General features: G+C 44.4%; 1 protein-coding gene across 1 annotated transcript in view; it reads right to left on the bottom strand.

Moving 5' to 3' along the window:
* The window catches only part of LOC138741198 (A disintegrin and metalloproteinase with thrombospondin motifs 15-like), a 51,655-nt gene extending 49,863 nt beyond the window's left edge, over window positions 1-1,792 (bottom strand). Inside the window, exon 1 of the mRNA XM_069894918.1 lies at window positions 1,011-1,792. Coding sequence (XP_069751019.1) covers window positions 1,011-1,569 — 559 coding nt within the window. The 5' untranslated portion in view covers window positions 1,570-1,792. The remainder of the gene's footprint in view (window positions 1-1,010) is intronic.
* Between the last annotated feature and the right edge of the window lie 12,058 nt (window positions 1,793-13,850).

Below are 13,850 nucleotides of genomic sequence, written 5' to 3' on the forward strand. Positions count from 1 at the left end.
GAGTTAGGTCGCGAAGGAGAGACCGGCTGTCACGGTTCAGGGTTTGGGATCGGGGTGAGGACACGAGGGGCTCCGCTCAACCTTGGAGAACATGAGAATGGTCCTGGCGTAGCACCAAGGAAAATGGCCTCTCTTACGGATGCAATGAAGAAAGGGGCAAAGGACCAAGAGCAAAGGGTTACTACTGCAGGTAAACCGGAATCCGCCCTGCAGTCCAAACGGTTAATGGATCCAAAGTATCGCCGTACAGGAGCCGAGTGTCAAATCTGCTGGAGGGTGCGAGACCCGCAGTCACTGGTAAGGAACAAAGATCTGGTTGTTCTGGGATTCTCCGGGATCGATATCCCGATCGCCAGGATCGATACTCCTCACTGGGATCAATATCTCAATCGCCTGGAATTGATACCTCGATCACTGGGATCGATACCACGATCGCTCGGACTGACCCAGTCAGCGTGTCGGGACGCCACCGCTGCCAGGCTGCACACTGGAGGCAGAGTTGCACATTGGAGGAGGAGGAGAGCCGACACCAGACGGGAACGGTAACCCCGGGACCTGCCTGCAGCATGGACGTGCAGGCGCTCCCTGGCCAGCAGATCGCGGGGGTCGGCTGGGCGATCTCTGGCCTTGGGAGCGGCGCTCTGCCCGGGTGTCGGTGCATCGAAAGCAGTCACAATGATCTCCCCCCTGCTACAGGCACCGAGCATTGCCGGCGTGGGGGTGAGGGTTTCACTCAAAGCCAGAACTGCAGGTTGGAAGGACTCAAATATTGTGAGAGCAATGGGGTGACCGTTTAATCCAGCGTCGATGCAGGAAGAGATCTGATGGTGGAAAACAACCCCCCACCCCCCGAGCAGCAGAAACCCCGGTGAATCTGTGGTACCCACGGGCGACAGGGAGCATCCTCTGTGGCCGTGCAAGTGAAACAGATTGTGAAACATTTGCAAATATTAAAATGAATCTACCATTGCAAATATTTCCAGCAGAGAGAAAAGAAATATTCAGGTCACCTTTAAATTTCTCCAGCACTGCTATATTTGCGTGGGTCCCACTCACGCCGCACCGGGATGTGCCATTAGCCAGATGCATGGGCGCACTCCTGCGGTGGAGTATATGAGTGGCGCTGCCAACTGCACCGGTTGGGGTCCCGCTCCCGTTTTTAACCGGTTGGATGAGATACTCCGATCCATTGGAAGCAAAAGCCCCCTGCATCCCATTGCACAGACTGAGCGCTGCGTACGATTCTGGGTCTGCGTTTACGAAGCCGGAATAGAAGCAATGGTTCACACTGGTGCTCCAGGCTGGTGTGGGAGATGCGTCCAAGGACTGAACGGTGAGCCCCGGCGCCAGGAAACTGGAGTCGGGCACCAAATTCAGGAGAAACCCCTGATCAAACGCCTCGATTTTAATCCCTACACTCTGCCCGTTGGTTCTGGCGAAGGAGCTCTGGTGAATGGCCGTCAGGTCCAGGCGCACGGGGTTGACAAACTCTCTCTCCATGGAGAGAGCGCAGCGACAGAATTCCAAAAGAACCCCCATCACAATCAGCCAGCGACTCTCCGACCACATCGCCAGATTCTCAATTTTTCTCTTTTTTTTTGTTCCCTTAAAGAGTGAAATCTTTTGTTTAAAATGTCCGAAATTGATCCTTTATATAAAAGTGAGGGGACCCCCTTTTTGGTGTAAGGACGCAAATCCAGCAGGCTCTCCGCAGTTTATAGTCTCTGCAAGGTAAAATCCACAGTGGCGTGAGAGCAGCTTCATCACCTCCACTACCTGTGTGTCGGGAGTGTGGAGGAACTCCGGAGTTTATATATATATGCCGTCATGTGTAAACAGCAGCAAATCAGAAAAGGGACCTCCTGGAAAACGCTTATTGGTCATTTTTTTTAAATATAATGTAGAGTTTCAGCCACTTAGCGGCAGCTGAACTCCCCACCCCCACCCCACCCTCCACCCTGAACATCATTAGTTCCATCCGCTGGCGATGGGAACGAAGGATGGAGCTTGCCTGGTTCTTCCTTCAACACCTGACACGTTCCCCCGATGCCCCTTCCCGCTGAACCGTGCCCCTTCACCAACCGGCTGACCTCTCCGGGTTTACGACTCTGGTGAGAGGGGCAGCCCTGCGGCTCTCTGCCCGTTCAAACAGCGGGCGGGTGCTCCGCGTAATAGCGCGCAAAGCGCCCCGTACCGTTGTCGTGGTTTTAATGTTACTGAGGGGCTTTGGGAGTGGAAATAAAGTCTAATCTAGCTGACCGGCGGATATCTCCAGGGGTGCCTGAACGCGCAATGACTGCGTTGCGGGGCAAATGGACCTCAGCGTGTTTAGGGAACCTTCGGGGTCGCTTTTCCTCGCCAGTAATGCACAGGCAACAGTTCGGGTTGGGTGCAAAATCGTTAGATCCGTGACGAACGGGAGGGAATCTCGGCATCGCATCCGCTGCGTTTGGCCATCGGAGACAGAGCGCCCAAAGCCTGGCAGAATGTCAGAGCAGGGATCTCCATGAAAAGTGAGAAGAATGGTCCCAGGGGTCGGGCATGTTGCAATTAATCTCCTTCCATCTGTGCGACTGATGCAACTGTCCGCAACCCCCTGGGTCAGTCCGCCGGTGAAATCTGGGGACACTGCAGCAATTTGAACCGTTCATTAAAGCAACCCCAGGCTATTCCATTAACCCGACGGCGGATAGGAGACGATTGCTTCGTGCATTGGGGGGAGGAGTGATCCTCGGGCCCTCGCTTGTGCGCTGGACAACAGCGCCGGCACGGGTCTGAACCCAGCCAGTGCAAGCGAGCTGGGGTGCCCGGGTGAAGCGAAGCTGGGCGCAGCGGGGAGGTGTGTGTGAGAGAGAGAGTGAGTGTAATGTAACCACATTATAAAGAGCACAATTTGCAGAGCACGGGATTGCAATAAAAGGAAATGTCAATTTCCAAGTGTCAAGCAAGGGAAGCACGACAGGGCAATTGCGGGGTTCACAGTGGCCGCGGGGAAGAAGCAGTCTTTAAAACTCTTGGTGCGCCCTTTCACGCAAGCCCTGTTGTACCACTGAATTCTAGCCTGAATTCCAGCGCAGGTAAAAGAGATCGGTCTTTCTGACCTGACGCTATCTCACTTTGAGCAACCAAGGCACGGGAGAGTGCAGTTGGAATCCGGAGTTCATGTTCCCACAAAATTAACGCAATCTTCAATCCATCCATTTCCTGCAGAAGTCTAACGAACTCATCATCTCATGGGGTTTGGAGGGTTTATCTCCGCCTTCTCAGTTTGGCTCAAGGTCCGGACAAGCCCGCTTCGGTTGGATCTGTGCAAGGCTCGGCACCCCCACCTAATGGCCACACCGACTAACGTCAACTGTTAGTTCAAGTGGGGGAAATATCAACTGGAAAGACGTGGATTCGGTCAATTTTTTTTTATAAATTGGATTAAGACACTATATGATAAACTGAAAGATAAAGTGTGGACTAATGGACAAATTTACTCCAGTTGTCGAGATCCAATTGACACGGATGTCTGCTATTTCCAGCCTTATTTATTTTAGTTATTCAACCTCTTTCAGAAGCAATTTATCGAGATCCGGACATTAGCGGATTTAGGGTTAACCAGGAGGAATAGAAAATTAATTTATTTGCCGATGATGTATTGATATATATTGACAGAACCAGCAATTTTGTTACAGAAGACCTGACCACGTGGACGCAGGGGAGGTGGGGGCTAAAGGTCAAGCTGAGACCCTGGCCCATGTACTTTCCACTCCCTACCATCCTCCTGGCCAATGTACAGTCCTTGGAGAACAAACGTGATGAACTCCAAGCCAGGCTTCAACATCAGAGAGTTAGCAGGGTGATGTGTGATGTGCTTTGCAGAAAAATGTCTAAACTTGGACATTCCAGACACTAGCTGCAGCCCAAGGGCTGCACCCTCCATGGAGCTGATCAAACATTGGTCTCTGGAAAAACAAAGGAAGGCAGCATTTGTGTCATCAATTCATCGTGGTGCACAGACGTGATGGTTATGTTTCAATTCTGCTCCCCTGACCTGGAACATCTGGCAATCAAGTGTTGCCCATTCTACCTGCTGAGGGAGTTCACCACCATCATCCTGGTCACAGTGTACATCCACCTCAGGCTCACATCAGGCTGACACTTGAGGGACTGAGAACTGTGATAAACAACCATGAGAAAGCACATCCACAGTTACCTTCCTGATCATTGTGGGAGACTTCAATCAGGCCAAACTGAAGAAGTCTCTGACAAACTATCACCAACACATTACATGTGAGACCAGGAGAACCAACACACGTGACCACTGTTACACCACCATGAAAATGCATACCAAGCCATACCACGACCGGCAAGTCTGATCCTGGAGTGCAAGCAGAGTCTGAGGACCACAGCACCAGTGGTGAAGACGGTGAAGGAGGTGGCGGAATATCTGTAGGACTTCTTTGAATCGGTGGACTGGAGCATATTCAAAAACATGAATGAATGTGAAACAGGTGTCACCGACTTCATCAAGTGTGGATGAGTGTGTGCTTATGTGCAAATGCTGAGTGTTCCCCAACCAGAAGTCCTGGTTGAATCGGAGAATCTGCAACCTGCTGAGGCTGAGAACATGGATGTTTAAGGCCGAGGGTCAAGATCTTTACAAGAAGTCTCAGTACGACCTGCGGATGGCCATCCCCAAAGCAAAGTAGCAATTCTGGAGGAAGCTAGAGACAGATACAGGCCAGCTATGGCAGAGATTGCAGGCTATTACAGCCTACAAAGCGAAGGCAAACACTATAGATGGCAGTGATGCTTCACTATCCGATAAGCTGAACACCTTCGATGCCAACTTTGAGAAGAAGAACCAAACAATCCCTAATAATATCCCTGAAAAGACCGAGAACCCTGTGATATCTGTCTCTGAGGGCCACATTAGAATGTCATTCAAAAGGGTGAACCCTCACAAGGCATCAGGCCCTGATGGCATAACTGGCATGGTACTGAAAATCTGTGCCAACCAACTAGCCGGAGTGTTCACGAGCATTTTCAACCTCTCATTGCTTCAGTCAGAGGTTCCCACCTGCTTGAAAAGAGCATCAATCATCCTGCTTCCCAAGAAGAATAGCATGGGCTGCCTCAACAACTACCACCCAGTATCACGACATCCTTTGTGATAAAATGCTTCAAGAGGAGGGTCATGGCCAGAATTAATACGTACCTAAGTAAAGATCTGGACCCTTGCAATTTTACTATTGTCACAATTGCCCACAGCAAGTGTAATATTGGTGGCTCTCCACTCAGCTCTGGATCACCTCAAAAACAACAATTCATACATAGGTCTGCTCTTCATAAACTACTCATCAACCTTCAATACCATTATTCCCTTAGTGCTAGTCAAAAAGCTACAAACTCTAGGCCTCTGTACCCCACTCTGGATCCTTGACTTTCTCATCAGAAGACCACAGTCAGTAGGAATTGGAAACAAGATCTCCTCCTCACTGATTCTCAACACAGGCACAATTCCAATGCCATCTAAAAGTTTGCAGGTGAGGAAGCACAGAGGAGGGAATGGTGTAATGACCACAACCTTGAGGTCAACATCACTCAACACCATATCACTCATCGCTCAACATCATTCAACACCATAGAGGAGGGAATGGTGTAACGACCACAACCTTGCACTCAACATCATTCAACACCATATCACTCATCACACAACACCATAGAGGAGGGAATGGTGTAACGACCACAACCTTGCACTCACCATCACTCAACACCATGTCACTCATCACTCAACACCATAGAGAAGGAAATGGTGTAATAACCACAACCTTGCACTCAACATCACTCAACACCATATCACTCATCACTCAACACCATAGAGGAGGGAATGATGGAATGACCACAACCTTGCACTCAACATCAGCAAAACCAAGGAGATGATTGTGGTCTTCAGGAGGATGTCAGGGGAACATGACCCAGTCCTCATCCTGGATGTCAACATCTCTGAGGATCTGTCCTGGAGCCTCACGTTGATGCAATGACAAAGAAGGCTTGCCAGTGGCTATACTGAGGTGGTTCAGTATGTCACTGAAAACTCTCATAAAGCTCTACAGGTGTACTGTAGAATGTATTCTGGCTGATTGCATCACTGCCTGGAATGGAGGTGCCAACTCTCAGGAAAAGAATAAACTCCAGAGGGTTGTTAACTCAGTCTGTGACATCACAGGCACCAAACTTCACTCCACTGAGGACATTTACATGTATCTTAAAAAAACAGTCTCTATCTTTAAAGGCCCGCACCACCCAGGCCAGTCCCTCTTCACTCTGCTACCATTGGGCAAAAGGTATAGGAGCTGAAAAATGAGCACTCAGTGGCAAAACGACAGCTTCTTCCCCGCTGACATCAGATTCCTGAATAATCAATGAACCAAAGATACTACCTTACTTTTTGTACACTTTTATTATTATTATTTTATTTTTTTATATAGTAATGTTGCAAGATAGTTATAATATGTATGTATGTTTGGACTAAGATGCTGCCGCAAAACACTGAATTTCATGACAACAAATTCTGATTCTGATTCTGAAATTGGACTCAAAATTGGAAGAATATGGAAAAGTTTCAGGTTATAAAATAAATTGAGATAAGAATGAAATTATGCTTCTTACAGGAGGAGAATACATTCAGTGTCAAAGAAATACCTCATTTAAATGGACGACAAACATATTTAGGAATATGTACAGATAATAAGTTTTAAAAAATTATACAAATTGAATTATTTACCATTACTTAAAAAATTGGAGAAGATTTAAGCAAATGGACAGCTTCACCTATAACATGAGTGGGAAGAGTTAATTGTATTAAAATGAATATATTTCCAAGAGTACAATGTCTCTTTCTATCGCTGCCCATACAAGTATCTTAGAGATTTTTTCATGAGTTAAATAAATATGTCAGAAAATTTATTTGCAAAGGTAAGATGTTGAGGGTCTCCTTCAAAAAGCTAACCTGGAAATATGAGCTGGGAGGTTTATAACTCTCTAATTTAAAAAGAATATTATCAAGTAGCTCAGATGAGATTTCTTACCTGCCTTTTTGAAGAAGGAAATAAACCTACATGGGTGAAAATAGAATTGGATAAAATAGGAGAGAGGATTTTAGAGGATTTTGTATATAGAGGGATGTGAAATTAATAACTGGTGAGAGAGAAACCCCTTTGTTAAAACATTTAATTAAAACTAGTATAAAATAAATAGTGATACTGGAACAAGGAGAGGCTTATCTCCCAAAACTCCTTTGACTCACAGCAGGCTATACCTTGAACAATGGCTAACCAAAGTTTTGAAATCTTGTCTCGTAAAGGAATGAGATACATTGAAGGTTGTTATGAGCAGGGACAATTGATGTCATTTGAACAATTAAAAAATAAATACAGAATTCCTAACAACACAGTCTTATGTTATATTCAAATATGAGCATATTTAAGGGATAAAATGGGCCCAACAATGTTTCTACCAAATTGTAGTGATGTGGAGACACTGATTCAAAAGGGAAGAACAAAGAAATTCACTTCAGCAACGTATCTCTGACTTCAAATGGGAAACTCCTCCCCCCCCCCCACCCCAAACAGGGGGTTCATAAAGTCCAGGCAGAGATGGGTATCAGACTTAAATGTAAGAATTGATGAGCAAACCCAGTCTGAAGTCTGCTGGGATAGTATGACTAATATGATCAATGTAAAATATAGATTAGTATAGTATATTTTTTTGCATCAATTATATCTCATGCCACAGAAATTAAACAAATTAAATTCAGACCTATCAGACCGATGTTTTAGATGTGATGAGGGGGTAGGAACTTTTTTTTTTACATTCAACTTGGCTATGCTCTAAAGTAAGGCCTTTTTGGGTTGATCTAGGAAATGTTGGTTATGCATCTTTATCTTTGCTGTGTAAAGTACTGTTAAGAGTCCAAAGGACCCCAAAACCTAGCAGCAATAGATATTCACCATGGCAAATGGTGACTTAAACAAAAGTTGTTTTTAATTATCTTTAAACATTAAAACAGAATCAAACTTTAACATCTCTATTAACTTAACTAACCCAAATTAACCCCCTTCTAATTCTAAGTGTTTTTACTAAGATGACTGAACTGCACTTTTACCCAATCTTCCCCATATTCCTCAATATCTGTAGACTACCTCCCTCCCTGTCACTCTGCACCTCAAGAACAGCATCAAATTCCTCTTCTAATTTCTGGTCCAGGAATGTATGGCCATTCTTCCATTGTCACTGTGCCACAATCTGAGAATTTTCTCTCCCACCCCCCCCCCCACCAACCCCTATAAAACATGGATGCAAGTGCCATCATCTCAGAGCAGTTTGGTTTGGTCAAACTTCCATTCCTCCCAGTCTGAACAGAAGTATGTGAAGGAACAAAATTAGCCCATCTTATCTCATGATTGATTGTGCAGAGTTGCTGCCAAATTTACCTTTGGAATAATCACTACCTTTAAAATATGAACTCATTACATGCTTTAAGAGACTTGCTAAGCTATTTGTTTAGATATCCTTCAGTATAACTGTTAGCCAGAAATATATTCAACTCTGTGGAAAGAATTGATATTTTTAGCTTATTTGGTTTGACCTAGTACTTGTACTTGTTGTCTCAATGTCATTGACACCTTGACACTTCCCGCCTGCACAGCGCACATTGATAATCTGCAGTGGAGTGGCTGTTTCACAACACAGTCACTGTCATCACCCAATAGGATATTTAAAACAACAAATAATATTGTTAGAAGCAATGAATATAATAAAACTGTGTTAGATTGTGTTTAGGTGGAACTTCATGTGACAATTTAAAATTCATTTATACTTTTCAAAGACTTTAAATACCTAGATGTTTCAAGGGACGTATGTGGAAGGTGCGTTTTTATTAAAACACGTGATCATGCGTTAAAGCTATGATGACTTCTGCTTAAGAACCTTCACTAACTTCGTGCATATAGCGAGTGCATCTATTATAAATGAACAGATTATCTGCTGGCTGTAAAGAAACCCTGAGACACTGAGTACACTCAACATGAAGCCATAGTGTAATATCGGCTTTTACAAAGCCATGGTGAGATTGACATGCCCTCCACTGTCTCTGCTACAAACAAACCTGCTGCTGTGTCAAGGGTCATAGTTCCAGACAGCAGTGTTTACCTTTCTCATTAAATGTTCCGCATGGCATTGAACCGGTCAGAACAATACTCTGAGGGAAGAAAGTCCAGTCTTAAATCCTGTCCCCAAGAACAAAGCAACACTTTTTTTTCCACTAACCAAGTAAAAATAGCAATCTTTGGGATTGATCACAGCACCACTGACTTGTCTGGTTGTGTGACAGAGTTTTTGTCATCCATCTGAACTCACTATTCCAGGAGCAAAGCACTCTGGTTAAATGGTCAACATGAATTCCCTACAAACCTCACTTAGAGGAGCTTCTCCCAACCTGACCTCTATCACAAGCCTCTCACTGTGGGACAGCAAGGCATAGAAACTCAGTGGCTTTGTAGCCATGCCTTCACTTTGGAAGTAGAAGGCTCTCGTTTATTTAACAAGAACCTAAACACCCGTCATTGATAGTATCTGAAATCCTACCACCCATGTTATGGGAAATTGTTAAGCTCAATCTACTGGAGGAACTCAACAGTTCGAGCAACAACTGTGGGAAGAAAGGAATAGTCAATACTCAGAACTGAAACGTTACCCACTCACTTTCTTCCACTGATTCTGCTTGATCTGCTGAGATCCTCCAGTTGAATTTGCTCAGCTGTCGCCAACTGCTGCTTTAAATAAAGCTTTTGGAATTTGAATTGGTAGTAGGTCACCAATTAACATTCTTGTGTTTTTTTACAGTAATAGATCAATTCATCTTCATGGATTTCGGACTATTGGTCAGTTTAATGGTAGAAGGAACAAAAATGATCATAGTTTCTGCTGATCACACCGTGAACAGTAGAGAGCAGTGGGATCTAGTCAGAACCTAGCAGCTGAGGCAGCAGTACTGTCAGAAACAGTGTAAGACCACAGGTCTGCTCTCCAGAGGAGAGCAGCACGACATGTCTAGGGTCTCTCACTGCAAAATGTGGCTGGAAGGGCGGCACAGCACTTAACGCAACACTATTGCAGTGCCAGCAAAAGGGGTTTGAATCCGGCGCTGTCTGTAAGGAGTTTGTACAATCTCCATGTGTCTGCATGAATTTCTTTCAGTGCTCCAGTTTCCTCCCACCCTTCAAAATCGTACTGCAGTTGTAGGTCAATTGGGTGTATTTGGGCAGCCCAGACATGTGGGCCAGAAAGGCCTGTTACCTTGATGTATGTCCAAATTAAGTGAACCTTGACAACAGGAATTTGAAAAAGGGGTAAAAGAAGGATATATTTAGACCAGAGGCTGGAGGCATGAGAGAATGTAGATGTAGGAATAGGGAAGGAAAATCAAACTACTGAAGACCAGGCAGCATCTGTGGAGGGAAATGGAGAATGGACATTTTGGGTCAAGACTCAATCACTTTTCGCTCCAGGTATTTATAGTATTTTTGTCATGCCAAAAACATTTTATAAATACATCTGTTACATGCTTTGGAAGGCTGGCCATTGTTATATTGAAGGATATGTTAAATCTGGATGAATCCAAGCCTTTTGTTCATTTACTATCAGCAAACATTGTTTGAGTTTCTCAGCAGTTTGAGGTCCAGATTTCTGCACAAGAACTTACTAGTGAAATGTTTAGTGGATCCTAAATGAATGAATGGATTTTTTTTGATTAAGAGTTGAAAATAAATCAAATAAAGTCTTCTAAAATGCAGGAGATTCAGCTGAACCATCTCAACAAGTGCAAAAACAAAAGTACAATTAAAATTGGAACCTGGAGACCTTGCAGGATAATAAGAAATAACGTTTTGCAAAAGATAGTGAGATTTTCAGAAGCTAGCAGCCCATGGGAACATATTCAGTTAATATCTATTCAAATGTGAAACACAAAACTCTGCAAACACTGTGATTGTAGTAAAAACACAAAAATACCACAGGAGTAAACCACAAAAGTCTGCAGACAGTGCGGTTAAAGAAATTCAGCAGGTGAAACAAATCAAGGTGATACCTTGATGAAGGGTTCAAGCCCAAAACGTTGGTTATCAGAATCAGAATTTATTGTAATGAACAAGTCATGAAATTTGGTGTTTTGTGGAACATCATCGTGCAAACATTCACATTATAAATTTTTTACAACATTAATATATAAAAATAAGGCAGTGTCTTTGATTCATTGATTATTCAGGAATCTGATGGCCGTGGGGAAAAAGCTGTCCTTGTGCTGCTGAGTGCTCGTCCTTAGGCTCCTGTACCTTTTGCCCAATGTGAAAAGTGTGGTGGGAGTCTTTGAAGATAGAGGCTGCTTTTTTTTTAAACACACTGCCTCATATAAATGTCCTCTATCAAGTGAAGTCTTATGTCTTTGATGTTGCAGGCCAAGTTAACAACCCTCTGGAGTTTATTCTAGTCCTGAGGGTGGTGCCTCCATACCAGGCAGTGATGCAACCAGCCAGAATGCTCTCCACAGTACACCCATAGAAGTTTACGTGAGTTTTTGGTGACGTCTCACAAAGTATAGCTGCTCGTGAGTCTTCTTTGTGACTGCATCAACATGAAGGCTCCAGGACAGATCCTTGGAGATGTTGATATGCAGGAATTTGAAGTTCTTGACCCTCTCCACTACTGAGCCCTCAATGAGGACTGCATTGTGTTCCCCTGACTTCCTACTGGTTTTGCTGACGTTGAGTGCAAGGTTCAACGAGCTGATCTATCTCCCTCCTGTTCGCTTCCTCATTGCCTTCTGTGATTCTGCCAACAACTGTGGCGACATCAGCAAACTTGTAGATGGCATTGGAATTGTGCCAGGCCACACAGTCATGGGTGTATAACGAGCAGAATAGTTGGCTAAGCAACTATTCTTGGGGTGCGCCTGTGTTGATAACCAGTGAGGAGGAGACGTTGGTTCCAATTCATACTGATGATGGTCTTCCAATGAGAAAGTCAAGGATCCTTTATCTTTGCTATATCAGGTACACTGCTTGACCTGCTGAGTTTTTCCAGCATTGTGTATTTACTAAAAAATACTACCGGAACTTAGCAGAACTCGCAGTGTCCATAGGAGGAAAGGATAAATCAGAAAAGTTTCTGGCCTCCTGAACCCTGGAAAGAAATGTCAGTAATATATCTTCACCTCTTATGGAGTTGCTCCTGCCTTTTTGTGTTTGTACAAGATCTATGTAAATGTTCACTTATGAAATTGCAGAAAATTATTTGTTATAAGTATTAGCATAGAAGAAAAGATGGGTAAACCGGGTTAAGTTACAAATCAACTATGATCAAGTGAACAATTAGGATTTGGACGACCTCTTGTGTGTTTCTCTTTGCGAAATTAGGCCAACACTGCCATCTGGCGGTAAGAGATAGTTCTGGAACTTCACCCACTTGCATTATTTTAGAGCATGACACAAAAGTGATGGAGAAACTGAGCAGCTCACGCAGCACCTACAGAAAGCAAAGGGCTTGACGAAGGGCTCAGGCCCCAAACGCTGGTACATCCCTTGGCTTCCTATAGACACTTGATCTGCTGATCTTCGTCAACCCTTCTGAGCATTGAACTCCAATCAAAGCGTCTGCAAACTCTCCTGTTTAACCGGGTGATTTTAGAACCTCTTTTTGTTAAATTAACTCATAGAATCAAGATATTTCAACGGGAAAACCATACCGCGTGATGCACTGCTGTGTAAAATATATTGTTTACCTTTGTTATTTTACATGAAAGTAGCAAATCTGTATTGAAATGAAGCGTGTGATTTAATCACATAATTTAACAAATAATTCTCTTCAACATTATTAAGGTGAAGGAGATAATAATTGTCTTCCAGAGAAGGGGCAGAGTCCAGATCCCTGTCCACATTAATGGTGCTGAAGTCGAAAGAGTAGACAGCTTCAAGTTCTTGGGAATAAATGTTTCAGTGACCTGGCCTGACATAAACACGCTGACCCAGCCACCAAGAAAGCACTAATGGCTCTAGTTTCTGACTCAGGAAGTTCGGGATGTACCCCCTGCCCCTCAACAATTTGTACAGATGCACCATCAAAAGCAGACTGGCTGGATGCACCTCGTCGTGGTACGAGAGCTGCCCAGCTCAAGACTGTCGAGTGAATGCAGCTCACAATATAATTAAAACGTCCCCGCCCTCCCTGGACTTGCATCTCCATCACACGCTGCCTGGGCAAGGTCGCCGATGTGCTGAAAGACCCATGCGCCAAGGGATTGGAGTCAAAGCTCAAAAATGCTGGAGAAACTCAGCAGGTCTTGCAGTGTCGACGGAAGAAATATAGAGCCTCACCTCCCATGGACGCCGCGAGACCAGCTGTGTTCCTCCAGTATCTCTATTTTTACCAAAGACATATTCTTCCTGTCAAGCTCCGGAATGAACCTCATATCATTCTGCATTTGCTTAATGTCCTTATCGTTGTAACACTGTTAACAACCCGTTGGAGTTTATTCTAGTCCTGAGAGTGGTGCCTCTATACCAGGCAGTGATGCAACCAGCCAGAATGCTCTCCACAGTACACCCATAGAAGTTTATGTGAGTTTTTGGTGACGTCTCACGAAGTATAGCTGCTCGTGAGCCTTTGTAGATCTTTGTACGCCTGCATGAACTTTAGAGACAAGCAGTTAATCTCGTGGAAGAACCCTTCTCGCACTTCGAAACAATTAAACGTCAACATGTTTAATCTGCTCCGCAAATTAATGTCGATTTGCGTGTAACGAGTTA

Source organism: Narcine bancroftii, chromosome 8, assembly GCF_036971445.1.
Source record: "Narcine bancroftii isolate sNarBan1 chromosome 8, sNarBan1.hap1, whole genome shotgun sequence".
Lineage (NCBI taxonomy): Eukaryota > Metazoa > Chordata > Chondrichthyes > Torpediniformes > Narcinidae > Narcine > Narcine bancroftii.